The 24,332-nt window shown below is 46.0% G+C and overlaps 4 protein-coding genes across 6 annotated transcripts; 2 read left to right on the forward strand and 2 right to left on the reverse strand.

Moving 5' to 3' along the window:
- Positions 1-445: 445 nt before the first annotated feature.
- Positions 446-6,711, reverse strand: MED19 (mediator complex subunit 19). Its single transcript, XM_032640005.1, has 5 exons — positions 6,366-6,711; positions 2,339-2,595; positions 2,095-2,191; positions 1,752-1,846; positions 446-1,651 (listed from the first exon to the last, which is right to left on the reverse strand). The coding sequence occupies exons 1-5, from the start codon at positions 6,631-6,633 to the stop codon at positions 1,583-1,585; spliced, it is 786 nt and encodes a 261-aa protein (XP_032495896.1). The 5' UTR covers positions 6,634-6,711; the 3' UTR covers positions 446-1,582.
- Positions 6,712-6,907: 196 nt separating this feature from the next.
- TMX2 (thioredoxin related transmembrane protein 2) lies at positions 6,908-15,880 on the forward strand. Of its 3 annotated transcripts, none has more exons than XM_032641789.1 (8): positions 6,908-7,222; positions 12,115-12,175; positions 12,640-12,753; positions 13,021-13,097; positions 13,332-13,438; positions 13,613-13,678; positions 13,758-13,887; positions 14,996-15,880. In XM_032641789.1, exons 1-8 carry the CDS (start codon positions 7,034-7,036, stop codon positions 15,140-15,142), a joined length of 891 nt encoding a protein of 296 aa, XP_032497680.1. In that variant the 5' UTR covers positions 6,908-7,033; the 3' UTR covers positions 15,143-15,880. The 3 variants fall into 3 exon arrangements, with proteins under 3 accessions (XP_032497680.1, XP_032497683.1, XP_032497681.1); XM_032641790.1 differs by lacking the exon at positions 14,996-15,880 and adding an exon at positions 14,469-14,989 and having other exon boundaries at positions 7,008-7,222; XM_032641792.1 differs by lacking the exon at positions 14,996-15,880 and having other exon boundaries at positions 6,976-7,222; positions 13,613-13,667; positions 13,758-13,850.
- A 374-nt stretch (positions 15,881-16,254) lies between these two features.
- SELENOH (selenoprotein H) lies at positions 16,255-18,011 on the forward strand. The gene is made up of 4 exons (XM_032641793.1): positions 16,255-16,562; positions 16,650-16,795; positions 16,938-17,068; positions 17,834-18,011. Exons 1-3 carry the CDS (start codon positions 16,441-16,443, stop codon positions 17,036-17,038), a joined length of 369 nt encoding a protein of 122 aa, XP_032497684.1. The 5' UTR covers positions 16,255-16,440; the 3' UTR covers positions 17,039-17,068; positions 17,834-18,011.
- A 758-nt stretch (positions 18,012-18,769) lies between these two features.
- BTBD18 (BTB domain containing 18) lies at positions 18,770-23,973 on the reverse strand. The gene is made up of 2 exons (XM_032641794.1): positions 23,850-23,973; positions 18,770-20,797 (listed from the first exon to the last, which is right to left on the reverse strand). Exons 1-2 carry the CDS (start codon positions 23,971-23,973, stop codon positions 18,786-18,788), a joined length of 2,136 nt encoding a protein of 711 aa, XP_032497685.1. The 3' UTR covers positions 18,770-18,785.
- Positions 23,974-24,332: the final 359 nt, after the last annotated feature.

Here is a 24,332-nt window from a genome sequence, read left to right on the forward strand (position 1 = left end):
GTTAAGGCAGGGTGAATGATCTCTGATGGGAAGTTAGTTACAAGGAAAACCGCATAAGCGTCTCTAGAGGTCCTGGTCCAACTTTAAGCAGGACTGTAGTGAAAATAACCACTTAAAACGAGAGGTCCTGTTTTTATTTCAGTGATTTAGATGTTTCAGAAAAAGGTCTTCTGGAACCACCAAAACTTGTCATTCCAAAGCTTAAGAGAGCTCTTGACTTTTGCCACAGTTGTTCCTTAATACAGAATTTTGTCTCTGGAAAATAAAGCTCATTTTGGATGTAGTCAGAGGTGAGCCAGTGGATGATCACAGTATGGAAGCCTGTTAAAGGCAGATAGGCTAGAGGGATATATGGGTGGCAGTCTGACATCTCATACTGTCTCTTCCGTTGGTCAAAAGCAAAAGGCTGTGCCCTAATCTTAAAAAGGCACCATCAGATACTAAATCTCAGAAAACTGGCCAGAACCCTTTATTTTCACTGTCCATAACTTAAGTATTTAAACTCTTGCTCTGAGATCCTAGTTAAAACGAGCTGAATGAGTGGTTTTCCACCTGCTGATCAAGGTGAACAGTCTTGGCTCACTGCAGCAGATTTTAACTGTTCTGTGTCAAATTGAGCTTAAAGTCAGATTACATTAGCTTGTTTTCTCATGGATGTTTCTGGTTATCTGGCCTGCTGCAAAGACTGAAGGGATTTATTTTACATTTTGCTAGTTTAGGCTACCTTTTTTTTTTTTTTTTTTCTGTCTTAGAAATGTTTTCACATCGGCCAAGTAGTTTCATTGTCTTAAGGAATGAGGCAGGTCAAAAGTTCTTATTATAAAGAGAAGCATTTACCTTTGCTTGCCAGAGGTTTATTTCAAAAAATGATAGGCTTGACCAAGAAGCAACCCTGCTGAAATATGTTGGTGACTGGGGGTGCTTTTTCCGTTGGCTACTCTGTTTCAACACAAAACTGACCCAGAACACAGCTGAGACCTAAGCGAATCCACTCCTTGAGACAGAGCCTGAAGATCATCCAGGTTACTGGTTCTCAACATTACAGGCAGAGTGCTATGTGCCTGCTGTGGAAAGGTATTAGCAAGCTCTGCCTCGCCTTTGGACCATGTTCCCCAATCTCATTTTGGTTGTTTCCCTGCCTGCTGATGAGATAATGTAATACAAGACCCAAATCCCCTCAGATCTTAGCATGCCTTGGCTTAAACCCTGACTCTCATAGAAAGGCACTTACCTCTTAACAGGCAGCCACACTTCAGCCAGTTTGATAAATGCAATTTTAAGAAAATAAAAATCCTAAAAAATCAGATAAAGTCCTAAATCAGACAAATGGCACAAAAGAGATGAAAAGGAAGCTTCCTGGGAGAGGAAGAGATGTCCATGAGAAAGCAAACTGGGCTGAGGCTTACGAAAGCAGAGCCCTTCTCTCTTACAGTGCGTTCATCTTAACTGAGCACAGCAGGAGCTGGCTTCTGTCCCAGCGGCAGGGGATGCTCCCAAGGCGGTGGCCAAGAGCCTGCAAGGCAGCTTTGTCAGCGGGTTCAGTACAGCAGGAAGGTCCTCCTGGCAGAGTCCCCTGGTCCTGCTAGCGGAGGCTGCTGCTGCTGCTGGCCTGAGAGCTGCCCACGCCTGGGTGGTCGGGGCTGTGCCGGTTCTGGGGAAGAAAAGTGAGCAAGAGTAAGAGAGCCGGACTCCACCTAGGATGAGTAAGACGGGAAAACTCACCGGGCTGCAGACACCAGCCGCTCCCATACCTTCTTTTTCTTCTTCTCTTTCTTCTTCCGTTTCCGTTCAGGATCCTCTTCTTTTTTCTTTTTCTTCTTCTTGTGATCTGAATCAGATGGTGTTTCTGTAGGAGAGACGAGGAGCCTATCACCTGTCGAGCTCAAAATTCTCCACCGCCGTTTTGGAGGCACTGCTTAAGCTCCTGCCCCAAGGTCCTACTTGCCCAGGAGACCCACATTATGTCAATTTCTTCTTTAAGGAGCATCTGGGAGTCCAGGGCTCATAAGGAATTTGACTGGGTTTTTAACTGAGGAAGGTCAAAACAGATTCAGAATGTCCGGTTTTCCGGCTTTGAAGAGAACCACTTCTTACCTGGGGGGACCGGATCCTGGGTACGGCTCTGTTTGTGCTTCTGCTTATTCTTCTTCTTGGGAGGCTGAATATGCATCAGACGACACTGCTCTGGCAACTGAAGGAACCAAAGGAAGGTCCAGGTGAGTAGAGGGAGGGAATCCCCTGCTCCCATCATCTGTTCTGCTCAGTAAGTTATGAAGGAACAGAGGTAGACAGAAAAACCACCTCCGTGCCTCTCAGGCCTCCCCATGAGGGGACTCACCGGGCCTGTGTGGAGGCGGAAGCCAGCCAGCATGGTCCCTGTGATAGGATTAAAGGAGCCACCAAGAATAGGGGGCTTCTCAATGAGGGAGCGGAGGCTGCTGTTGTCATGGGAACCAGGCAGATCAATCATCCCTGGCAGGTCAGGCAGGAAGTTACTTAGCTTCTCCTTCACTTTCTTCCCACAGAATTTGTTATAGGCATGTTCCAGGTTGTAGTGTGTGATCAGATTAGTGCTGCCTGTCAGCTCTGTGCTGCCTAGAAGATACAGGGAGAATAATAAGAAGAAAAATTAGTACCAAGAGGAGAGAATTTTTTTTTAAGTCATTGCCCCAGAAGGGAAAGTAATCTTTTAAGTGAGAATTACCAAAAAAATAATAATAATTTAAAAAGTTATTTTTAAAGTAAGAAATAGCAAAAGTAGGGCTTCCCTGGTGGCGCAGTAGTTAAGAATCCGCCTGCTAATGAGCAGGAGACATGGGTTCGATCCCTGGTCCAGGAAGATCCCACATGCTGCGGAGCAACTAAACCCATGCACCACAACTACTGAAGCCCACGGGCCTAGAGCCCGTACTCCGCGACAAGCCACTGCAATGAGAAGCCTGCGCACCGCAACGAAGAGTAGCCCCGCTCACCGCAACTAGAGAAAAGCCCACGCGCAGTAACAAAGACCCAACGCAGCCAAAAATAAATAAATAAATAACTTTATTTTAAAAGTAAGAAATAGCAAAAGTAAATAACATACAATAAACACTAAAAATACAATACTATAGAATGGTAGGTTGGAATGAGAAGGAGAAAAAATAGGCAAAGATCCAAATAGGGCAGCAGTGGAAACTGCTTTAACCCAATGAAGGATACACTCGGACTAACCAGAGTAATAACTTACACGGTGCTTATACTCTGTGTTAAGCACTGTGCACTGTTCTGTGTTTCATAAATGTACTAATGAGAAATTATACTTTTGGCCATGACCAGAATAATACAACCTCACAGCTCTGCTACAACCGAACTTAGGGTCAAATATGACCCAGTGGCTTGAGTGTCTTGCTTCCTTTTTTTTTTTTTTTTTTTTTTAAACTAGCAAGAAACACTAATCACCTTCACAGAGAAGACCAGGAGATTTTTCTAGCTACTGCTACATAACTTTTGTTACCACCATCTTTAGTCTCCTAATAATACCAAATATGATAGCTTTGCCTAGAAGAAAGAAATGTTTGATTAGAAGCTGGGCAACTAGACTTCTAATCCTAGCCGTCCTCTATGTCTCAGTTTCCGCTTATCTATGGAACGGAGTAAAAGCTACCTTAATTACACAATTTTTTTAAAGGTTCAAATGAAATATTGAAAAGTATAAAGTATTATATAAATGGAAGGCTTTATTAGCATAAATATTTCACGGCTGGCTTTTTTGAAAGAATACAAACTTATGAGTAATTTAACTAGGGTCCAGTGGCGAGGGTAGAAATATCTAGCCTACAATTTCATGTATAGTTACGATGAACACTCAGGGTACAAATGACAAAAGTGACTTGTTTATAATCATTCACTTGATAAAACTCAGGTTCTGAGCTATGAGCCCACTGAGGGCAGAGAAAATGCCTTGTTCATTCGTACCACTGCTGCTCAGCACACATTAAATGAACAATGTATTTTTCCTCCCCACCTTCAAGCCTTACGTTATTCCTTTCCTTTGTCTTCCCAAGCCAAATATCTCAGAAGAGTGGTCCATGGTAATGGAAGGAGACTCAGTGCCCCCGTACTTCTCATAACTCAGCACTGCTTCCTGCCATTAAGAGTATCCTGATTTTTTTGCCCTCTGTCAGCTCTCCTTCCAGATGATTACTCTCAAGGCTCAGGTGAAAAGGCACTCTGTGCTTTTTTGTAAATTCTTTAAGAGTCCATCCAACTTTCTGTTTTGCCCATCAGTTCTATGAAGATGACTTATAAATCTCTCTTCTTCAGTTTCCTCTCCCGACAACTAACCTTCCTTTTCCAACATTGTCTTAGTTAATTCACTGCAGATTTAATTTTTTTTAACTCCAAATCTTCCCCACCTCACTCACGGTTCCTTTATTCTAGTACATGGCACCCACATTCTCCAGATATCTTTAGAAGCAGTACTCAGTTCAAATATCTCAATGGTTTCCTATTCCCTCAGGAAAAAGCTCAAATCCTTTTGACTGTCACTCACGGTTAAACACATCTTACTGTAACTTAGCTTTGGGGCCTGACCAACTGCTACTCCCCTATGTAAAATTTCTGATCCATCCAAACGGGTATCCATCATCTCCTGAAAAAAAAAATACCCCTCGTATTGTTTCCTTTTAGAAAATTTCTTTTAGAAAAATTGACCTAATTAGAGGAAAATTCTTCCTAATTTTCCTCACCAGTATGAATTCTTCAAAGTCCAGCTAAAGTGACAACTTATTCTTGCTGTCATGTTGAACAAGAAACACATTTTGAAAACCATTATGCAGTTCTTAGTAGTTGTATGTGAGGTATGACCAGAAAATAATGACATTGATCCTGACAAGAAATAACAGTCGCTACTTTATCTTTAAACAACATACTTTTCATCCTTAAGTAAAATTAGCTGCTTAAAAGCAAGGACCAGGCTTACTGATCTCTCTTCCCTTCTCATCACATGCTCCCTTTTTACACACCCAGTGTTTGCCCAGAACGGAGAGTCAATATCTATCAAGTGATTGATGTAAATAGGTACAATCAGAACAGGTTGAGGTTAAAGAAACTGCTGGTAGACATCAACCACTAATTAACTAAAGTCAAGTCAACCTCGCTATGCTTCAGGGTTTTTTTTTTAAGATTTAAAAAATATTTGGCTGCGTCGGGTCTTAGTTGCGGCAGGCGGGATCTTCGTTGAGGTGCGCGGGGCCTCAGTAATTGCGGCGCGTGGACTTAGTTGCCCTGCAGCATGTGGGATCTTAGTTCCCCGACCAGGGATTGAACCTGCATCCCCTGCATTGGAAGGCAGATTCTTAACCACTGGACCAGCAGGGAAGTCCTTGCTTCAGTTTTTTCAACTATAAAATGCAGATAACAATGCCTATCTCAAGAGACTATTTAAGTATTAAATACTATAATATAAATAACTGCACTGTGAACCTCAAAGTCTGTAACAATATTCATTATTATTTCCCTCAGCTCTTGATGTAGCAGTAGGACTTGGGATGAACTAAAAGGCATCCTGGAGACTTAACACATCCAGAATGACTTTTGAGGATCTCCCTGGTGGTCCAGTGGTTAAGAATCCGCCTGCCAACGCAGGGGATATGGGTTCGAGCCCTGGTCCGGGAAGATCCCACATGCTGCGGAGCAACTAAGCCCGTGCGCCACAACTACTGAGCCTGAGCTCTAAAGCCCGCGAGCCACAACTACTGAAGCCCACGCACCTAGAGCCCGTGCTCCGCAACCAGAGAAACCACCGCAATGAGAAGCCCGCGCACCGCAACGAAGAGTAGCCCTCGCTCGCCGCAACTAGAGAAAGCCCGCGCGCAGCAACGAAAACCCAACGCAGCCCAAAATAATTAAAATAAATCAATTAAATAAATGAATTTATTAGAAAAAATTCTAATCACTTCCAACAGATGAGGAAACGCCGAGGCCCAGATTAGGAAGGAAGGCAACACGCCCCAAACCAACAGGAAGTTTGAGGCAGATTTGAAACTAAGTTCGCAAGGATATTAAATCTGAACTCTCAAGTTGCAAACTCAAACTCTGGATAATTTTTAGGGAGCCATAAACCACTGTCAGGGACAGGGGCACGATAGAGCGTGAAAGGTGGTCACGGATATCCACTCTTCTCATTCCCAATCCATCCCAAGAATTCATATCATCCCTCTGCTTGTGAATCCTCAGAGTCTCAGAGTCCGCTCCGACATACAGCTCTGGAATCCCCACATGCGTTGCCTACTTTACCCCTCACCTCCGCCAGCCGGCTGAGAGGCACGCCCACTCCCTCCTCGTTATGATCTGACTGGCTAGCTTTGGCCAGGCCTCGAACTCACCTGGCAGTTCCCGCATTAGGTAGAAGGGGCCACAACCTGCCGCTGACTTGTCAGCGCCGGAAGGGGCCGAGGCCGCGGTTGGAGGCGGGGCGGGGCCGGGCCCTCCACCCGGAGGAGGAGGCGGTGGGGGTGGAGGTTTTCCAGCTCCGAAGCCGAGTGCGGTTGGGGGCGGCGGTGGGTCAGCCTGAGCCCCGAACAGCGCCGTGAAATTCTCCATCGTCCCCTCTGCCCCGGCGCTGTCCCGGTGTCTGGCGTTAACGACTTTCATTGGTCAATCTTTTCCCGGGGTACTGCCCCCTTCCTCCAGGAGCCTCTTACCATTGGATTGCCTCGGGCCCTGCCTACCCGCTTCCGGTAACTACTTCCGGCGCCTTCTGAGAACTTTCCGGAAGTATTACCTACCTTTATTAAATTCTCCTCCTACCTCCGTTCACCACAGTCGTATATTCAATAATATGACACATAGAAAAAGCGACAGCTAGGTTAGCCAATAAAGTATCAAATCCCTTTCTCAGTTTTTAACCTGCCGTAGAGGCCAATCAGATATCTAATTCCGGGTCCAGAGGTGGTGCATCCGACACTGGGCCCAATGGAAGCCTCAATGGTGGGAGAGGCGGGACCAGACCTACGGACGCCGAAGAGCGGTCGGCGCCCCAAGGGCCGGAAAGATGGCGGTCCTGGCACCTTTAATTGCTCTAGTGTATTCAGTGCCGCGACTTTCACGATGGCTGGCCCGACCTTACTACCTTCTGTCAGCCCTGCTCTCTGCTGCCTTTGTACTCGTGAGGAAGCTGCCCCCTGTCTGCCACAGTCTCCCTACGCAACGCGAAGACGGTAACCCGTGTGACTTTGACTGGGTGAGCGACCCCCGCCTTAGGACCCCGCGACCTTGACTGTCCCTGCCCCTGCCCCTGTGATTGCATCCGGGAGCCCCGAGGTTTACCTTTTTGAGAACATCTGAGGTTCCGAGCCTCTAGCGGACTTAACAGACTATTAGGAGTGTAGGGCGTGGATCGTCATCGAGCCTAAACCTCTTGTTTAGAATGGGAAAACATCCGGTTAGCCTGCACAACAGCCCGTCTTCTCCCTTTTGAGTCCAAGCTCCTTTCTGTCTCACAGTTCACAGTCGACAACAGACCTACCCAAACTAGGCAAGTACACTGTTTGCCAGAGCTGCTCATTATGTAAAGCCTTTTGAGGAACCAGTGAGTTAAACAAGGCAAATAGTATACTTGTTTTATTGATGAAGAAATTGATCTAGGCGTGGTTAGGCGACTTGTCCAAGGTCACACAACTAGTGAGTGACTAGGACTTGAAACCACTCTTCGGCTATGGTATCAGCACGCTCTGTCAGCCATTGCTTAATTCAGTTAACAATTACTGAGTGAGGATTGTTAATGCTACGCACTGTGCTGCATCCTGGGGATGTAAAAATGAATAAAACTGTTAGGGCTATTGAAATGGAATTGTAAAAAATACATTGCAGAGAAATCTATCTCACGCCTCTTGCAGTATTCCCTGAGCTGGAGTGGAGAGACCACTCAGAAAAATAAGTTGAAGCTCTCTGACCTCTGCTGTGTAGCCGCATCTGTGTTCTGGGAAAGGAGGATCACCTGAGTTTTTGTCCTTTTTTCAAAGCCCCAAAATGAGCCTTGACCTTTAACAGAGCCCACTTCCTTACTTTTATTGTCCATCCCTTGTTTACTTTTTCATACTTCCTCTGTCCTTTCCCAGTGTTATTAATTAGCTCAAATGTAGCCATGCTACTTCAAAAGATTCTATTTTTAAAAAAAAAAAAAAAAAAAAAGATTCTATTTTTATCTATACCACTTTAACCAAAATGAGACTCAAACATATAAGTGGATAGTAATAAAGATTTTAATAAAAGGAGGGACCTTTTATACAATAAATTTCTCTGTATTCTCTTGTCTTAATTATGTGCAAAATACTGTGTAAGGTTTTATATTTTCATATTACTCTGTTTTGTTTTTAAACTATGTAGGGTTTATGGCCAGTGTTTGTTTTCCTGGAAAATCTGTGTTTTGCTGATTTACCTTGGTGATTTGTAAATTAGAATATAAGGTAAATAATGTTAGCAATAACAGGTAAACTTCAAAATTTCAGTGGCTTAACAGAATAAAAGTTTATTTCTATTTTATTAAATAAAAAGAAAGAATCAAGTATTTTGCTTTTCCTCTACATACTGTCAGAGTAACCAAATAATTGATACAGAAAAATTTGAGCTAATGCAGAAGGAGTGATAGCATTTACAAGTCATGTAGCATTCTCGAATGCAATAATACATGTAGACAATGATCATCTAAAGCCATCAGATGAAAGGTTGCTATGTCCTCTGAAGTGATTCAGTAGGGAGTACCTAGTACCTCCTATGATATATTTTTGGCAAAAGATTTGGATTTCATCGTATTCACATCTCTAGATTTCGTTACCATTTTACAAGAATTATGGGAAATAGAGGATCATCATCGTCAGAACGCACACCATGAGTATTGCCAGCAGCCAAATCCAAGAAAGTCAGACAGTTGACAGTGCAAATGACTCAAGGTCTTCAACAGATAAATAGCCTGGGATAGAAAGGAAGAACAGGTATCCTTTCGAGATTAAAGAAGACCAAAGAAACACATTGGCCAAATGCAATTTGTGGTTCTTGCTTGCTTGTTCCTGATTTGAACAAACAACTGTACAAAGTTGTACAAAATCTAATACTTTGTTCTTTGAATTTGAATAAGGGCCAGGTATTAGATAACAATAAGTAATTATTGTTAATTTTGTCAGGTATGATAATGGTGTTTTGGTTTGTTTTAAAAAAGAAGTCCTTGGGACTTACCTGGTGGCGCAGTGGTTAAGAATCCACGAGCCAGTGCAGGGGACACGGGTTCAAGCCCTGGTCTGGGAAGATCCCACATGCCGTGGAGCAGCTAAGCCCATGCACCACAACTACTGAGCCCACACGCCACAACTGCTGAAGCCCATGTGCCGCAACTACTGAAGCCCGTGTGCCTAGAGCCTGTGCTCCACAACAAGGGAAGCCACTGCAATGAGAAGCCCACGCACCGCAACAAAGAGTGGCCCGCCACTTGCTGCAACTAGAGAAAGCGCGTGCGCAGCAATGAAAACCCAGTGCAGCCAAAAATAAATAAATGAATAAAAATTTTTTTAAAAAGTTCTTATCTGTAAGCAATACATACTGAAGTATTTACAGGTGAAATGATGTAGTTGGAATTTGCTTTAAGTTCCTCCAGCAAAAGAAATGGGTAGCATAGATGAAATTGAACCATATTGGCAAGATATTACTATTGAAGCTGAGTAATAGGGGTTTATTAAGGTATTGTAGGGGTCAGAAAAGAGTTTTCCCTTTACCCTTCTGAGGTCTTGCCTGAGACCCCCTAATAAAAGACAGATTAAAGACAAATACAAACAAGTTTATTAACATGTATAACTTGTATACAGGGGAATACCCAGGGAAAAATCAGTAACTCAAAGAGGTGGCTTCCAGCTTATATGGCATCTTCAACAAAGAATAATAAGTTTGTGGAGAAATGACAGGATGAAGGAAAGAGTTTTAGGCTTGCAAGAGCAGAAAACTGTGGAAAGGTAAACTAATGGTAGATAAAGGCTAGTTTGTTATGTAGATTCCTGTGGTGCCGTCTCCAGGTTGATAGGGTCTAAAGTTATCTCCCCTGATTAGTTTTGTCCTTGGTAAAGGTTGGAGGGACAGCTTTGAGAATTTACGTCCTACCTTTCGACAGATAGGTAGAGGGCAGGGAGCTTTTCTTTATTCTACTTCTGAATTGCCTTTAGGCTCAAAATAATCCTTATGTCAAAGTGGCATATTTTGCTACCCTCAGTATCCTCTTTGCTTTTGTGTATTGTTTGAAAATTTCCTTAATAAAAAGCTTGAAAACAATGAATAAACAAGTGAACAACCAAGGGGGCTCAGGTTTATATAGTTATTCTGGAACCCTGTATCATGCTGTCTTCAACTGATGGCCTTAAGATCATCCCAGCATCATCAAGTCAGCAGATGAAGAAAGAAAGCTGGACTGCAAGGGCATACATACCCTTTCTTATTTTATTTATTTATTTTTTGGTACACGGGCCTCTCACTGCTGTGGTCTCTCCCGTTGCGGAGCACAGGCTCCGGACGCGCAGGCTCAGCGGCCGTGGCTCACGGGCCCAGCTGCTCCGCGGCATGTGGGATCTTCCCGGACCGGGGCACGAACCCGTGTCCCCTGCATCGGCAGGTGGACTCTCAACCACTGGGCCACCAAGGAAGCCCTACATACCCTTTCTTAACCACCTGGGCACAGAAGAGGCACATCACTTCCATTCACATTCCATTTAGGAGTACTAGTCACACGGTTCTCCCTAGATCCAAGGAGGGAGTCTACCTGCAGTATGCCCAGGAGAAGAAGGAAATAAGGTTTGGAGTATACGTGGCCAGTCCTTACCACAGACCCATTCTCTCTCTTAAGAGTATATTCCTTTTAGTCCTATCTCTGGTCTCCTGATTGGCCATACTTCCCTTTTTAAATTCATCTTTCCATAATTATAACTGCCAATTCGAATCCAGCTTCATTCTTGAAAACTCTTCCTAATTTCTACTCGGATGTAATATTTAGTAAGGTCTGTCACATTCCCTACCCCCCACTTTACATGTTCATTTCTAAATCGAGTCAGTTGCTTTTTGTTGGAGATTGGGGCTAAAAACCTAAGTCCCTGATTGCTAGCTGTAAATCTCAGTTAATTGGTTCTGTCTGAAGTAAAGATTTGGATCCCTGTATTATAAACAGAAAGGTATGGAAAGCCTCAGACGCTCCCCCTATACTTTCTCTCACAAAGTCCTTGTTATTCTTTTTTTTTTTTTTTTTTTTGCGGTACGCGGACCTCTCACTGTTGTGGCCTCTCCCGTTGAGGAGCACAAGCTCTGGACGCGCAGGCTCAGCGGCCATGCCTCACGGGCCCAGCCGCTCCACGGCATGTGGGATCTTCCCGGACCGGGGCACGAACCCGTGTCCCCTGCATCGGCAGGCAGCCTCTCAACCGCTGCGCCACCAGGGAAGCCCTGTTATTCTTCATTGCAGTCTTTACTCTTTGAAATTATGTCATGTTTATCGTCTGTCTCACTCATTCACACGGAGCTTACATTCTAGAAAGAGAAAGAACAGTAAGCCAAGGGTACTGAAAACGATCTTTGAGAGCTTTGAAAGGCCTCCTTCAGCTCTCAAATTATATTAAAGGTGCATGGATTATCACTATGAATATTAGGTGGAGAGGAATGATTTAACTTAAAAAAAATGGAATAACCATATGTTGTATGAATGGAATATTACTGAGAAAGTTTACCTGGAAAAGTTTTATTTTACCAGGGTCACACTGAGTTGATTGTAATATCTACAGTTTTATACCATATACTTTATATTAACTCTTTCATACTCATCTTATTTAATCCTCACAGCACCACTTTGAAATATTCAATCAAAGAAACCAAAGCTCAGAGGTTAAGTGCTTTGCTGAAGGGCACCAGCCAGTTTGTGGCAGGGATAGAACTGGAATGTAGATCTTCTGACTGGTGTTTTCCCCACTACACCTTAGCTGACTCCAGTTATTTCGCTATGGTTACCATTCCCAGTGTGGATCTCTGTTGGTTTTTATTACATATTTGGCTCCCTTACTCACCCAAATCATTTCTGTTCATGGCATTCCTGTCACTCTGATTCTGTTCCAGAGAGAAGTAGAGATCCTGATGTTCCTCAGTGCCATTGTAATGATGAAGAACCGCAGATCCAGTAAGTGTAGCCTGCTTCTCTGTCTCTCAAGATTAGGACTAGTGACCTCTGAGGTGCTTTCATCCATGTTATGAGAGGGGCGTTATTTGGTGAACTTGTCAATCATTCCGTGCCAAGGCTGAATTTGATCTTGGACTTTCTTTTTTTTTTTTTTTGCGGTACGCGGGCCTCTCACCATTGTGGCCTCTCCCGTTGCGGAGCACAGGCTCCGGATGTGCAGGCTCAGTGGCCACGGCTCATGGGCCCAGCCACTCCACGGGATGTGGGATCTTCCCGGACCGGGGCACGAACCCGTGTCCGCTGCATCGGCAGGCAGACTCAACCACTGCGCCACCAGGGAAGCCTGATCTTGGACTTTTATCCTCTTCCCCCTCTCCCATTTCAAAATACTCCAGGAACAGGGGCAAATAATAGGTCAAAGGAGCGTGCAGCCCAACCTGACCTGTGACATCTCTGTGTTTCAGTCACCGTGGAGCAACATATCGGCAACATCTTCATGTTTAGTAAAGTGGCCAATGCGATTCTTTTCTTCCGCCTGGATATTCGCGTGGGCCTGCTTTATCTCACGCTCTGCATAGGTAAGGAGACCGCAAGACTTGGTTGTGGGAACCAAATTCCATCCCCAAATCAGGTTCTCCATAACCTTCTGCCATATCTTATACCTAATTAATTATGTGTGAGCCTCAGATGATAAGAATCTACAGAGATTTTAAGAGGAAGGGAATGTGTCTGTGTATGTCCACAAAATGCACTCTTTGGTGCTTGAAATCTTTGAGTTGCTTTGAAAGTAAATCCCCTGCCCAAGGCCTTATATGTTTCCTGTGACGACTTTTTTCTGTGTTTAGTGTTCCTGATGACATGCAAACCCCCGTTGTATATGGGCCCTGAGTACATCAAGTACTTCAATGATAAAACCATTGATGTGAGTACTCTTTCTCCCTCTGTTTCTTGGGTCCCTTGTGGGTGATTTTGTAGTTGTGCTCTCTCCTCACTAGGAGGAACAGCAGTGCTTCAGAATGGAGGTCAAGGGCACTCGTTCACTGTGGCATCTAGAGGAGAGGTATAGGGAAGCCAGGATGAGGAATTAGGTGCTAAAGTTGAATCTTTCCAGGAGCCTGTGTAATCCGGTTCACTGTTTGTTTTCTGTGTGTGACAGGAAGAGCTGGAGCAGGACAAGAGGGTCACTTGGATCGTGGAGTTCTTTGCCAATTGGTCTAATGACTGCCAGTCATTTGCTCCTATCTACGCTGATCTCTCCCTCAAGTGAGTAGGACAAAGGGAGGGATGACCTTATACCTTCCCTCTTATTGTTTTTGGCCTTGATTTTTGCATATTGCAACCAAAGGCACTCCCACCCCCATCCCCAAATATCTGTACTTCTACTTCATTGATTCATTCTCTTTTCTTTCACCGTGTTAAATAATATATTCTTCTCAGGTACAACTGTACAGGGCTAAATTTTGGGAAGGTGGACGTTGGACGCTACACTGATGTTAGTACACGGTATGTAAGGGCCTGGGCAGGGGATCATTCAGAGTGATATACACAGATGCATTTACAGAGCACCTTCTGGGCCCTGTAGGTACCAAGTGAGCATGTCACCCCTCACCAAGCAGCTCCCTACCCTGATCCTATTCCAAGGTGGAAAGGAGGTCATGCGGCGGCCACAGATTGACAAAAAAGGACGAGCTGTCTCTTGGACTTTCTCTGAGGTATATGCAAGAGTGGGCAAGTTTTGGAGGAGGGTGTGGAACAGTAGGTAAGTTTTAGAGCCTAACCTGGGTTTAATTCCTAGTTCTGCTACTTGCCCATAAACGTTGAGAGTGTGGACTAGTTATTAGACCTCATTCATGAATTCACTTAGCAGATTTATACTGTTTCTACCATGTGCCAGACATGGTAGTACTGGGCAACAATTATTTGTTAAGATTTAGTCTCAATGGCTCTTGTACCTATAGTCTTTTTCCTTGGCAGTACATTGGAGATGGTAGCACTTGGCTCACAGGTTTTGTTTTGCAGGTTACATTAAATAATGTAACCATAATTCTTGGCACAGTGACCGGCACATAATACGTATATATCAGTTGAGTTTTCCAGGTACCCAAAAAAGGACAGCTGGGTTAGAGTAGATTCCTGTCCTTTGCTTCCTCCTTTCCTAGACCATGTCTAAATACAATTGACCCTTGAACAAATGGGTTAGAACTGTGTGGGTCTGCTTATGTGGACATTTTTCAATAGTAACTACAGGGCTTCCCTGGTGGCTCAGTGGTTAAGAATCCGCCTGCCAATGCAGGGGACACGGGTTCGAGCCCTGGTCCGGGAAGATCCCACATGCAGCAGAGCAACTAAGCCCATGCGCCACAACTACTGAGCCTGCGCTCTAGAGCCCGCGAGCCACAACTACTGAGCCCACGTGCTGCAACTACTGAAGCCTGCGCGCCTAGAGCCCATGCTCTGCAACAAGAGAAGCCACCGCAACGAAGAGTAGCCTCCGCTCACCACAACCAGAGAAAGCCCGTGCGCAGCAACAAAGACCCAACACAGCCAAAATAAATAAATAAATTTATTAAAAAAAAAAAAAGTAAGTACAGCACTACACGATCTATGAGGTTGGTTGAAGCCGCCACACTTGTGGAACCACGGATTCAGAGGAACTGTGGATACGGAAGGCGGACTCTTAAGTTATAGGTGGATTTTTGACTGTAGGAAGGGTTGGCGCCCCTAACCCCACACCTTTGTTTAAGGGTCAACTGTACTTACTTCCCAGACATGACACCCCCTTCCAACCTGAACCCTGATGTGTGCACCTCTTTTGCACAGGAGAATGTGATCCGAGAATTCAACTTGAATGAGCTATATCAACGGGCCAAGAAGCTATCAAAGGCTGGAGATAATACCCCCGAGGAGCATCCTGTGGCCCCAGTGCCCACTGCAGTGCCAGATGGGGAGAGCAAGAAGGACAAATAGGATCCCTGCCTTCAGTACTTCATCTCCTGTCAGTCCCAGGCACCTCTGAGGCCCTGCCCTTTCTGTAGCCACAAGCGTTGCCTGAGGCCTTGGCCTTTTTTTTTTTTTTTTTCCCTGTTTGGCTCTGCCTAGGAGGGGCAGGATATTGCTTCTGATTTTTAAGAGGCATCCAGGGAAATGACAGGTGTCCTCCAGGAAGGCCTCTACTGCTGTGGTCTGCTATTTGACTGGAAGGAGGGAAAGATCTTATATGGTGGAGGGAGAAATGCTTTCCTTCCAAGCTTGGGCCAGTGTGTCAACTGCTGTGTGCTGGCCACACATCTCCATCACACGCTGGTTTCATTATTCCTCATAGTGGATATACACAGCCTGCTTAGATTAGATTAAACCCTAACATAACAGGCCAAGATGCAGAGTTAGTGCTAAGATTTTTCCCTCAAGACTCTTGCTTCTTTAAGCCCTTTTGGCTTGGTCTGTGGCCTATATTTAAAAAGTATAAGCCTGTCACTGGTCCCAAGGAGAAACCTTTAACCACAGAGTTTTCTTATTGAAAATAGTATTGAATAATCTCCCTATTTTATGGAGATTGGGAGGAAGGGGAATAGAAGTTTGAGACTTCCTTTGTGTGGTGGGCCCTGGAGGAGAAAGCCCCTGGGCAGGGTCTCACTTACCCTCCTGCGTCCTCCCCACACCCAGTTGATGGTTTTCCATAATAAAGAGACTGGAATTTACTTTTGATTGCGCCTTTGTGTGTTATTCATGTATTAGAAAAGCTAGGCAACTGCAGAGGAGTTGTCCATCTTAATTTCAAAGGGCATCCTGATCAGTTTCACCAAGTGCTGTACGTCGGTCCCCAGGATTGCGAAAAGCTGGAGAAGGTTTAGATTCCCTAACCCTAGAGTTAAGTTGTCTTGGTTTGGGATTGGTCCGCGGGTCCCCGGAAGGAGGTTTTGGGTAGGGATCGTGATGCACACCATTTAGCTGGTCGCGCGGTTACAGAAAAGCCTGTGTGAAGCCAGGCTCGTTGTCAGAGCTGCCCGCCCCCCACAAGCACTGGTGGCTCGGTCTGGAGCCTACCTCCCCCGTCTCTACGTGCTGAGTGGCTCTGCCCGAAGGCCCCGCCCCCAGGCCACGTGGGCGCCCACCGCCACGCTTTCTGCAGTTTAAGAGGTTTTGTTTGGAGAGCCGAGTGGGTTGCGGTTTGGATCTTGGAGCTTGGCTGGCCTCTCCTCGGTGGCCGCGTCTCCACCCTATTCCCGCCCCAGGTCGGCTCGGTTCCCAGCCGGGCTCCAGGCGCCATGGCTTCCCGCGGGAGGAAGCGGAAGGCCGAGGCGGCGCTGGCCGCAGCGGCCGAAAAGCGGGAGAAGCCGGCTAGCAGCCAGAAGGGAGTGGAGGAGGCGAGCGTCGTTATCGAGCATTGGTGAGGGGTTCTGGGGGGTAATGGGGGGCGGGCAAGGGCGCCGCAGACCAAGGGTCCCAGTCTCTGACCATCCCCATCTCTCCTTAGCATGAGCTGACGCGTCTACGGGCGCAACGCCGCGGCCCTGAGCCAGGCGCTGCGCCTGGAGGCCCCGGAGCTTCCAGTGAAGGTGAACCCTACCAAGCCCCGGAGGGGCAGCTTCGAGGTGACCCTGCTGCGACCCGACGGCAGCAGTGAGTGAGGGCCCGGGGCGGGGCGTTGGGGGGCATGGATCCGAGGCGAGGAAGCGCTGGTCTCAAACCGCCGCCGCCTCATGATTTCGGGGACTTGCTGGTGGATTGCAAAGTAATTTCGCTTCACGTGCACTTTTCCCAGGTGCGGAGCTCTGGACTGGGATTAAGAAGGGGCCCCCACGCAAACTCAAGTTCCCTGAACCTCAAGAGGTGGTGAAGGAGCTGAAGAAGTACCTTTCGTAGGGAGGTTTGGGCAGAAGTCCTCACGCTGAGGTTTGATATGGGAAATGGGGGAGAGTGGACTGATCTTGGTGTGGCTATTGGCGGAGCAGCACTTACTGTTAAACCCCTTATTTCACACAGGACCTACATTTTCATAATTCTTTTCTGCTCTCAGGATTTCCTCTAGTGGGAATACCTCTTCCCCTTACTGGTGGGAAAAACTGAAGTCCGCAAAAAATGATTTCTATCCAGTGTGCCCTTTGCTAATTCCATGTTTCATTTCATTGTCTTTGAGCTAAGTCGTGGAATACCGATGGTAATGTAAATGATTATAAAAATGCAAATTGTGTCCTTAGACAATGCAGTTAATTGTTGCCCTTGGGGTGTAGACCAGTTTTACATATTTAAAAAAACTCATTTTCCCGTAAATCCCACTTATTTATTGGGGATTCCCTTATTTATCGGTAAGGGTTATAATTCTCCCCTTTCCTGATCAAATCTTTGTGTAACTTCAGGTATGCCTACTCCTGTCCTCTTGTCTTTTTTGTTACTGGTGTGTTGTTTCTGTTACCACCCCATGTAATAACCCTGCATTGTAGTCCTCTCACGCCTGGTCACAGGATTTGACCTTGTCTTTATCCCTAGTGCTTTATAGAGTGCTTTGGCATGTTGTCAGGCACTTGATACGTTGAGGGAGATGTGGGGGGAGGATGCAGTCCTTGAGCTCTCCTGGGTTTGTGGGTTCAAGGGAGGAGGGCTGGCCATATGATTGCCTGGAGCCCTTCTCTAACTTTTTTCCCACTCTCATTTTCACAGCCTCTGTCCCTGGTGATGTTGGAGCATTTATGACGGGACATGGCCAAACTTCAGTCATGTGCCTGAAGCTGTGGTTTCTTCTCCAGAAACGGTGGTTCAGTTGTGAGGCAATCCTCTAGTAAGGCACTGAAAAGTTCTTGGATTGGTTTCATAAAAATTAAAGTATTTGAGTTTGATACCTATGAGTAATGAAGTAAAACTTAATCTTATGGTAAAGGGATGCCCTAAGCCAGCCTTATGGGATTGGTCCCCCTTGTGTTTTTCATAACCTAAGGTCACCAATTAACCTGGAACTCCTGTGGTCCCTGTTAAAGCATGTGAAATACTTGTAAAAACTATGGGGAAAAACTAAATTTCTTTTTAAAACAGCAGCTGTTATCTTTTTCAACTCACTTCTCCGAAGTGATGATGGAAGTACATCTTCCTGGCCCCTGTGGAGGTTCTGGCTAGACTAACCATACTGGCAGTGACTAAGCCACGCACATTAGGTACTAGACAATATCCTGTCACTCCCACCCACTTAGTGTTCCATCCCAGCATTGCTTCACACCTCCTTGTGGAACATTTTCTCTCCCACAGAACCCCCACCACAGAGGGCTGGTCTTTCTCAGCTCTTCCTGAATCAGTTATTAGATGCCTCTTGACCTGGGAGAACTGGCTTTGGCTGTTGGCTGTTACCTATGACCCACTAGAGTTGTGACACACAGTTTATTGTTTCACTTGTCACTAACTGCAAAATAGATTATAAAGAGGTAAGATGGTTCAAGTTCATAATTTTCTACTCATGGAACGATTTTTGCCTGCCTCCAAAAGCCTGGGGAGGGAAGAAGAGCTGGGGGTATATCTGCCTCTTGTGCTAAGAGGACAGGGCATGTGCCAGCCCGCCCGTGTACCTTCTGTTAGCCAACATTTCCCACCCTCCCAGTCCCTCTAACCTGCCCTCCCCACTCCATTACGTTAGTATGTCCACCTCTGTTTCTGACTCTGAGGAAGGGTCGGGCCATACGGAGGGAATACTCATGGGCTCAATCCCCTCTGACATCGAGTCCACCACATCAATCTCTTCCTCTTCAGGGCTAGCAGGAAGTGGATCCAACAACTCAGAGTTGCCAAATCCCTCCTTGCTTGCCTCTGGAGCAGGGTATAATACTTCATCCGTAGTTAGGGACACTTCCAGCCCAGTCTCCACCCAGTTTGAACAGGGAGGTGAGAGGTCCCCATAGGACCTTTGGGGAGGGTCAAGGGAGTTGATGTGGAAAAGTTTGTCTCTCTGACCATCCAGTGGCTGGGAGCTGGGAATTTCCAGGTCTGGAGTCCAAGAGCCTCCCATTGAAAGCACCTCCCCTTCACTCACCTCAGAGGGCATGACAAGGGGGCTAAAAGGCTCAATTGGCCCTTTGTTCTCACCAGCAGGTTCCTTTTCCAATCCTGTGATTTCCCTGGGCCAGAGCTCCACGTCTGGCAAACACCATTCTTCCCCTTCAATCCAGTTCTTTCCTGTTTCTGTCAGGTGATAACTAGGGGTCCTGCAGCCCTCAGCCCGGGGACTCTCCAGAGACCCTATGGGTGGCTCAATGTCTGAGCCACAGAGCATGAAGTCCAGGATTTCCTCCAGCTCACTGGTGGCAGCAGCACTGGTGATTCGGTACTCCTCAGCCTCGCACGGCTGCCCGAGCAGGGCTGTGTCAAATGCATAGGGCTCTCTGCAGTCAATATCCAATCCCGGTTCCTTCCCTATCAGCTCTGGACTGGACCCAAACCCGGACTTCACCACTGGGTTGTCTGGGGAGCGGCCAGCACAGAGCAGAATGTCTTGTAGCCTAGAGTGCATGGGGGAGTCCTCACACAGGTCTATTCTAGCAGATGTCACTTCCTGCTCGTCACCTGAGGATGGCTGAGTCCCTGGAGGCTCTTTTGAGTCTTCAGGTTCTGGGATCTGAGGGCTATCTTGAGAGTTTTTGAGGGGAGGCTCTTGAACTACCTCCCAGCAGGTCCCGTTGACGATCTTGCGAAGCTTCACTCTGCCGACCTGCCCCTCTGCAGGGTCTGAGTTAGGTGCCCTGACCTCAGGGCTCTGCTTCCTGTTCCCAGCCGACTTTCCAAGACCAGATTGGCTTGGGGTGCTCTGTAGAGGACTAGTTCGCCCTGTTTTCTGCTTGTCCTCTGGTGCTTCTTTCTTTATACTCTTCTGCCGCCAGAGACGCCGGCCAGGGGCTGGGGGTACTGAGCTGGGTCCACTTAAAAGGCCGGCAGGCTTGGACGTACAGACATCAAGAGACAGCTTTGAGCGGCTCAGCCTGATCTTCCTGGGCAACAGTCGCTCGTTCACAGAGGCGTACAAGCTGGGTGGGGAAAGTGCTGTAGGACCAAGGGCAGGGTAACTTTTGTTTTCTTTAGGTCCCTGACTGTGGCTTGATGGTGAAGAGCCTTTTTCTTGTGGAGTTGGGCAGGCTCTGGCCTTCCTCTTGAGCAGAAGCGTGCCCGACCGGTTCTCTGTGTTCTGTCGGTTGTTCTCCTGGGGCCCCTCCTCCTTCCCTGAGGACTTCAATCTCATTGCCCCAAGAGGACAGGGAGTCTGGGTAACAGGTAGTGGAGTTCGTGGGCGGCAGATGGATGCCACCACCCTGGCAGAGATGGGAGCAGCACTTGGAGGTTGTAGGCACTCCCTGTTCAGTCTTCGACCCTGAGGGGCCTTCACCAACTTCCCACCCTCTAGATGGAGGGATTCTAGCTCAGATACACGGAGCTGCCGGGCAGCAGAAAGCACATCCTGGGCTTCTTCTCGAGATACTTCCATCTCTGAGGTATACAGGAAGTCCACCAGCTTCCTAAGTGTCCTGATCTTCAGGCCCCCCAGCTCGAGCACCACCTTCCGACCCTGAGCTGGCCTCTCCCGCTCCAGGCGCTCTGTGAAGAAGGGGCTGCAGGCCGAAAGGATGCAGCAATGGGCTGGGACTGCCTCACCTGGAGGGAAACCCAAACACTTTTTATCTGTCTCATGCCGACTGGCATGTTCACGGGTTAAGCACAGACATTACTACCTAAATGTGCTGCCTCTTCTCTCAGTTTCCCTCCACATTAGTTGAAGGATAAATTTAGTTCTGCCTGCCTGGAACATTCTGCCATTACCTAGTTAACTCAGTTTTTACCTATTTTAGGCTTTCAGAAAGGCTTCCCCCACCCTACCCTGTCTGGGTTAGGTGCTCTGCAGCTATCGTAGCATTCAGCTATCTGCGCTGTAAGTGTCCATCTCCTTCACTAAACTGTAAGCTCTGTGAGGACAGAGACCGTGTCTGTCTTGCTCACTGAAGTATATAGCCCGTGCTTGACACAAAGTAGGGGATCAAATACTTGCTGAGTAAATGTTTTTGACTCACACAAGAGTTTAAAGCTTTCTATAGAAGCTGCTTGTGGTCTAACAGATCATGAGCTCTGGATATGGATGATCAGGGCTCAGTTCTCTCCTGAGCTCTCTTCACTGCCTGGTATCCACTGTCCTGAACAACCGTCTCATTTTATGGGCACTTCATGGGCAATTTCCATCTCTCCAATGGCGTCAGTTACCAAAGGCTTGCTGATGACTCCCAGATTCTACACCTGCCCAGGTATCTTTTCTGAGATATTAAGCATGCCGTAGCCTGCATGACTACATGGAGGTCCCACAAGTACCTCCAATGTAACCTTTCTAGAAAGTGAACTCATCATTCCCCACACTCCAAAACTTCCCAATTTTTACTTCAAAATAAGATGGCACATTCATCCAATTACCCAGGCCTGAAAACCAGAAGTCATATTTGATTCTTTTCTCTTACCCACTGCATCTAGTCAAACATTAAGTTTTTTAAAAAAGCTAATACTTCTTGAGTCCTTATTATGTGCCAGGCGTCTGAGGATTTTAGCAGCATTAATTCATTCAATCTTCACTGCAACCTTGTGGGGTAGCTGTCATTACAGATGAGTAAACTGTGGCATAGTGAAGTAACATGCCCACAATTACAGTTAAGGAGCAGGGACAAGGTTTGAACCTAGGGCTACAGTCTATGCTCTTAACTGCAGCAAGTTTTGTAAATTCTCTTGAATAGCTCATAAACTATATATTTCTTTCTATTCTCAGTGCCTTAGTTCAGGCCATTCCCTCTCTCCTGGATTCCAAAATAGCCTCCTATCTGGGCTCAATAACAATCTAATAATTCTCATTGCAGCCCCAGTGCTGTTTCTAAAGCAGTTAGGACCTTCTTGAAACCTTTAAATACATTTCTCAGTGTGCTGAGGATAAGACCAACTTCCTTGGTATGACACTTAAGACCTGCTGATCTCTCTAGCCACACCTCTGATCAATACACTCATAGTCTGTGCTCTAGCCATAATGAACCACTCGCAAATCCCTGGTCACGTGTGCACATCTCTGTACATGCTGTTTTCTCTGCCTGGGAAAATCTTACCCATTTCCTCCTACTTCTATGTGTCCTTCACAACTCACCTATGGGGTTATTTATTTATTTATTTTTAACAGTTGATTTTTTTTTTAATTTATTTTTTGGCTGCATTGGGTCTCCGTTGCTGCGCGTGGGCTTTTCTCTAGTTGTGGTGAGCCGGGGCTACTCTTCGTTGCGGTGCGCGGGCTTCTCATTGCGGTGGCTTCCCTTGTGAAGCGTGGGCTCTAGGCGTACGGGCTTCAGTAGTTGTGGCACGCGGGCTCAGCAGTTGTGGCTTGCGGGCTCTAGAGCACAGGCTCAGTAGTTGTGGCGCACGGGCTTAGTTGCTCCGTGGCATGTGGGATCTTCCCGGACCAGGGCTCGAACCCGTGTCCCCTACATTGGCAGGCAGATTCTTAACCACTGCGCCACCGAGGAAGTCCCCTATGGGGTTATTTCCTCCAAGAAATTGTCCCTAACACCCATCCCCCAACCTACTCAGGTCTGTGAAGGATGCTCCTCTTTTGTGCTCCTGTATCAGCTTATACTCACCCCAATGTTATACTGCCCGGTTATCTGGATGCACTGGTTATTTGAACGTCTCCCCTTTACGTGGTTTCCTTACGAGGATGGACTTACCTTCATATATGCTATATGTATGGCATAAATATATATATACCTTCATATATACTATATATACTTCATATATACTATATGCCATGCTAGTAAAGTACACCGGGCAGTTGATACTTTTTATGTTTATTTTGAATTAAGGAATGCATCCCAACTCTGCACTTCCTAAGAGAACCAACAGACAAGTCACTTAACTCTCTAGGGCTCAATTCACTCATCTGTACTGCTGGAACCATGTAACATTCCACATCTCACAAGGCTGTTATAAGAATCAAATGAGACACTAAACTGTGCTGTATGTACTCTGCAAACTGTAGAGTGTTACACAGTGTTGGCTGTCATAATCCTTTTTGATAAATGAAGAAAGTGAACTGGAAAGAGGTGAAGTTACTTGCTCATTTGTTACTGTTAGTAACAAAACTAGGACTTAAACTCGGACTCCTAGTCTTAGGCCTTTTACACTATACCAGGCTCTACCCCAAGCTGACTTAACATTTCAAGTGTAAAGGGAAGGGGTGGAAATAAGCTATATGTTTTTAGGTTTAACAACAAAACAATAAAAGCCATCAATTTGAAGACAAGAAAAAAGGAAAATATGTAGTAGTATCATTTAAGTAAGTATCTAATACTTACATTGTGCTTCGTACGTTAAAAGTACTGTTCTAAGTGCTTTACTTATGTTAACTCAACGTTCACAACCATCCCACTACGGTGTATCCATGTTTTACCGAATTTCTGTGCTTACAAAACTTTATAATTAGTTTCATTTTTTAAGAGAAGGGGCATAATCTCACTTTCACTCATTGAAAAATGTACCTGTCCTAGAAACAGCTCTTTACCAAATAGCTTACAGCACTCAAAGGCAATAATTACACACTTTCCTGGTTTTGTCCTTCACTGCTTGGCCCTGAAGTCATTTTATCTTAGTCTATGGTGAGTTTTCAATTGAGTCCCTACTAGTCTCTTACCTTCTGCCTGCAGAAGGACATCACAGAACACACCACTCTGTTGCTGGTGATGAAGCTGCAGAAAAGCTAGCCGGAGGAACCGGGGATTCCTGTATAGGATTTTGGGACTGGCAGGAGAGGACATGTTGGTCTCTTAACAAACCTAGGTTTTCATGGATCAGATTCCTGTGGGTGAAATAATACCTTTCAGAAGCACAATTATACCTAATTTTTTTTTTTTTTTGTCTTTGAAATGACAGGGAAATTTTGAAAGTGGGAGACAAAAGCATGAGTTGAGGAACCGTAAGCCCAGGCATTGTGCCAAGGGTATCTCAAGAAAGAACATCCTAGTGGTTACAGGTGGGAGCTCAGAAACAGCCTAGATTTGAATCTCAGCTCTGTGATTTATTAGCTTAGCTGTATCATTTCAGGCAAATGACCTAACTTCTCTGGGTCTTACTTTTCTCATCTAGGAAATGGGAATTATAACAGTCCTGTACTTAC

The sequence above is a fragment of the Phocoena sinus genome, chromosome 8, assembly GCF_008692025.1.
Source record: "Phocoena sinus isolate mPhoSin1 chromosome 8, mPhoSin1.pri, whole genome shotgun sequence".
Classification (NCBI taxonomy): domain Eukaryota; kingdom Metazoa; phylum Chordata; class Mammalia; order Artiodactyla; family Phocoenidae; genus Phocoena; species Phocoena sinus.

Coding starts and splice junctions, on each gene's coding strand:
- TMX2 (XM_032641789.1), top strand. CDS start 7,034: ATGGCGGTCCTGGCACCTTTAATTGCTCTAGTGTATTCAGTGCCGCGA. Junction 13,439..13,612: donor TACGCTGATCTCTCCCTCAA/GTGAGTAGGACA, acceptor TATTCTTCTCAG/GTACAACTGTACAGGGCTAA. Junction 13,888..14,995: donor TCTCTTGGACTTTCTCTGAG/GTATATGCAAGA, acceptor TCTTTTGCACAG/GAGAATGTGATCCGAGAATT.
- MED19 (XM_032640005.1), bottom strand. CDS start 6,633: ATGAAAGTCGTTAACGCCAGACACCGGGACAGCGCCGGGGCAGAGGGG. Junction 1,847..2,094: donor CCAGGATCCGGTCCCCCCAG/GTAAGAAGTGGT, acceptor TCTCTCCTACAG/AAACACCATCTGATTCAGAT. Junction 1,652..1,751: donor AAGAGAAGAAGAAAAAGAAG/GTATGGGAGCGG, acceptor TTTCTTCCCCAG/AACCGGCACAGCCCCGACCA.
- BTBD18 (XM_032641794.1), bottom strand. CDS start 23,973: ATGTCCTCTCCTGCCAGTCCCAAAATCCTATACAGGAATCCCCGGTTC. Junction 20,798..23,849: donor TGTCCTTCTGCAGGCAGAAG/GTAAGAGACTAG, acceptor GTTTCCCTCCAG/GTGAGGCAGTCCCAGCCCAT.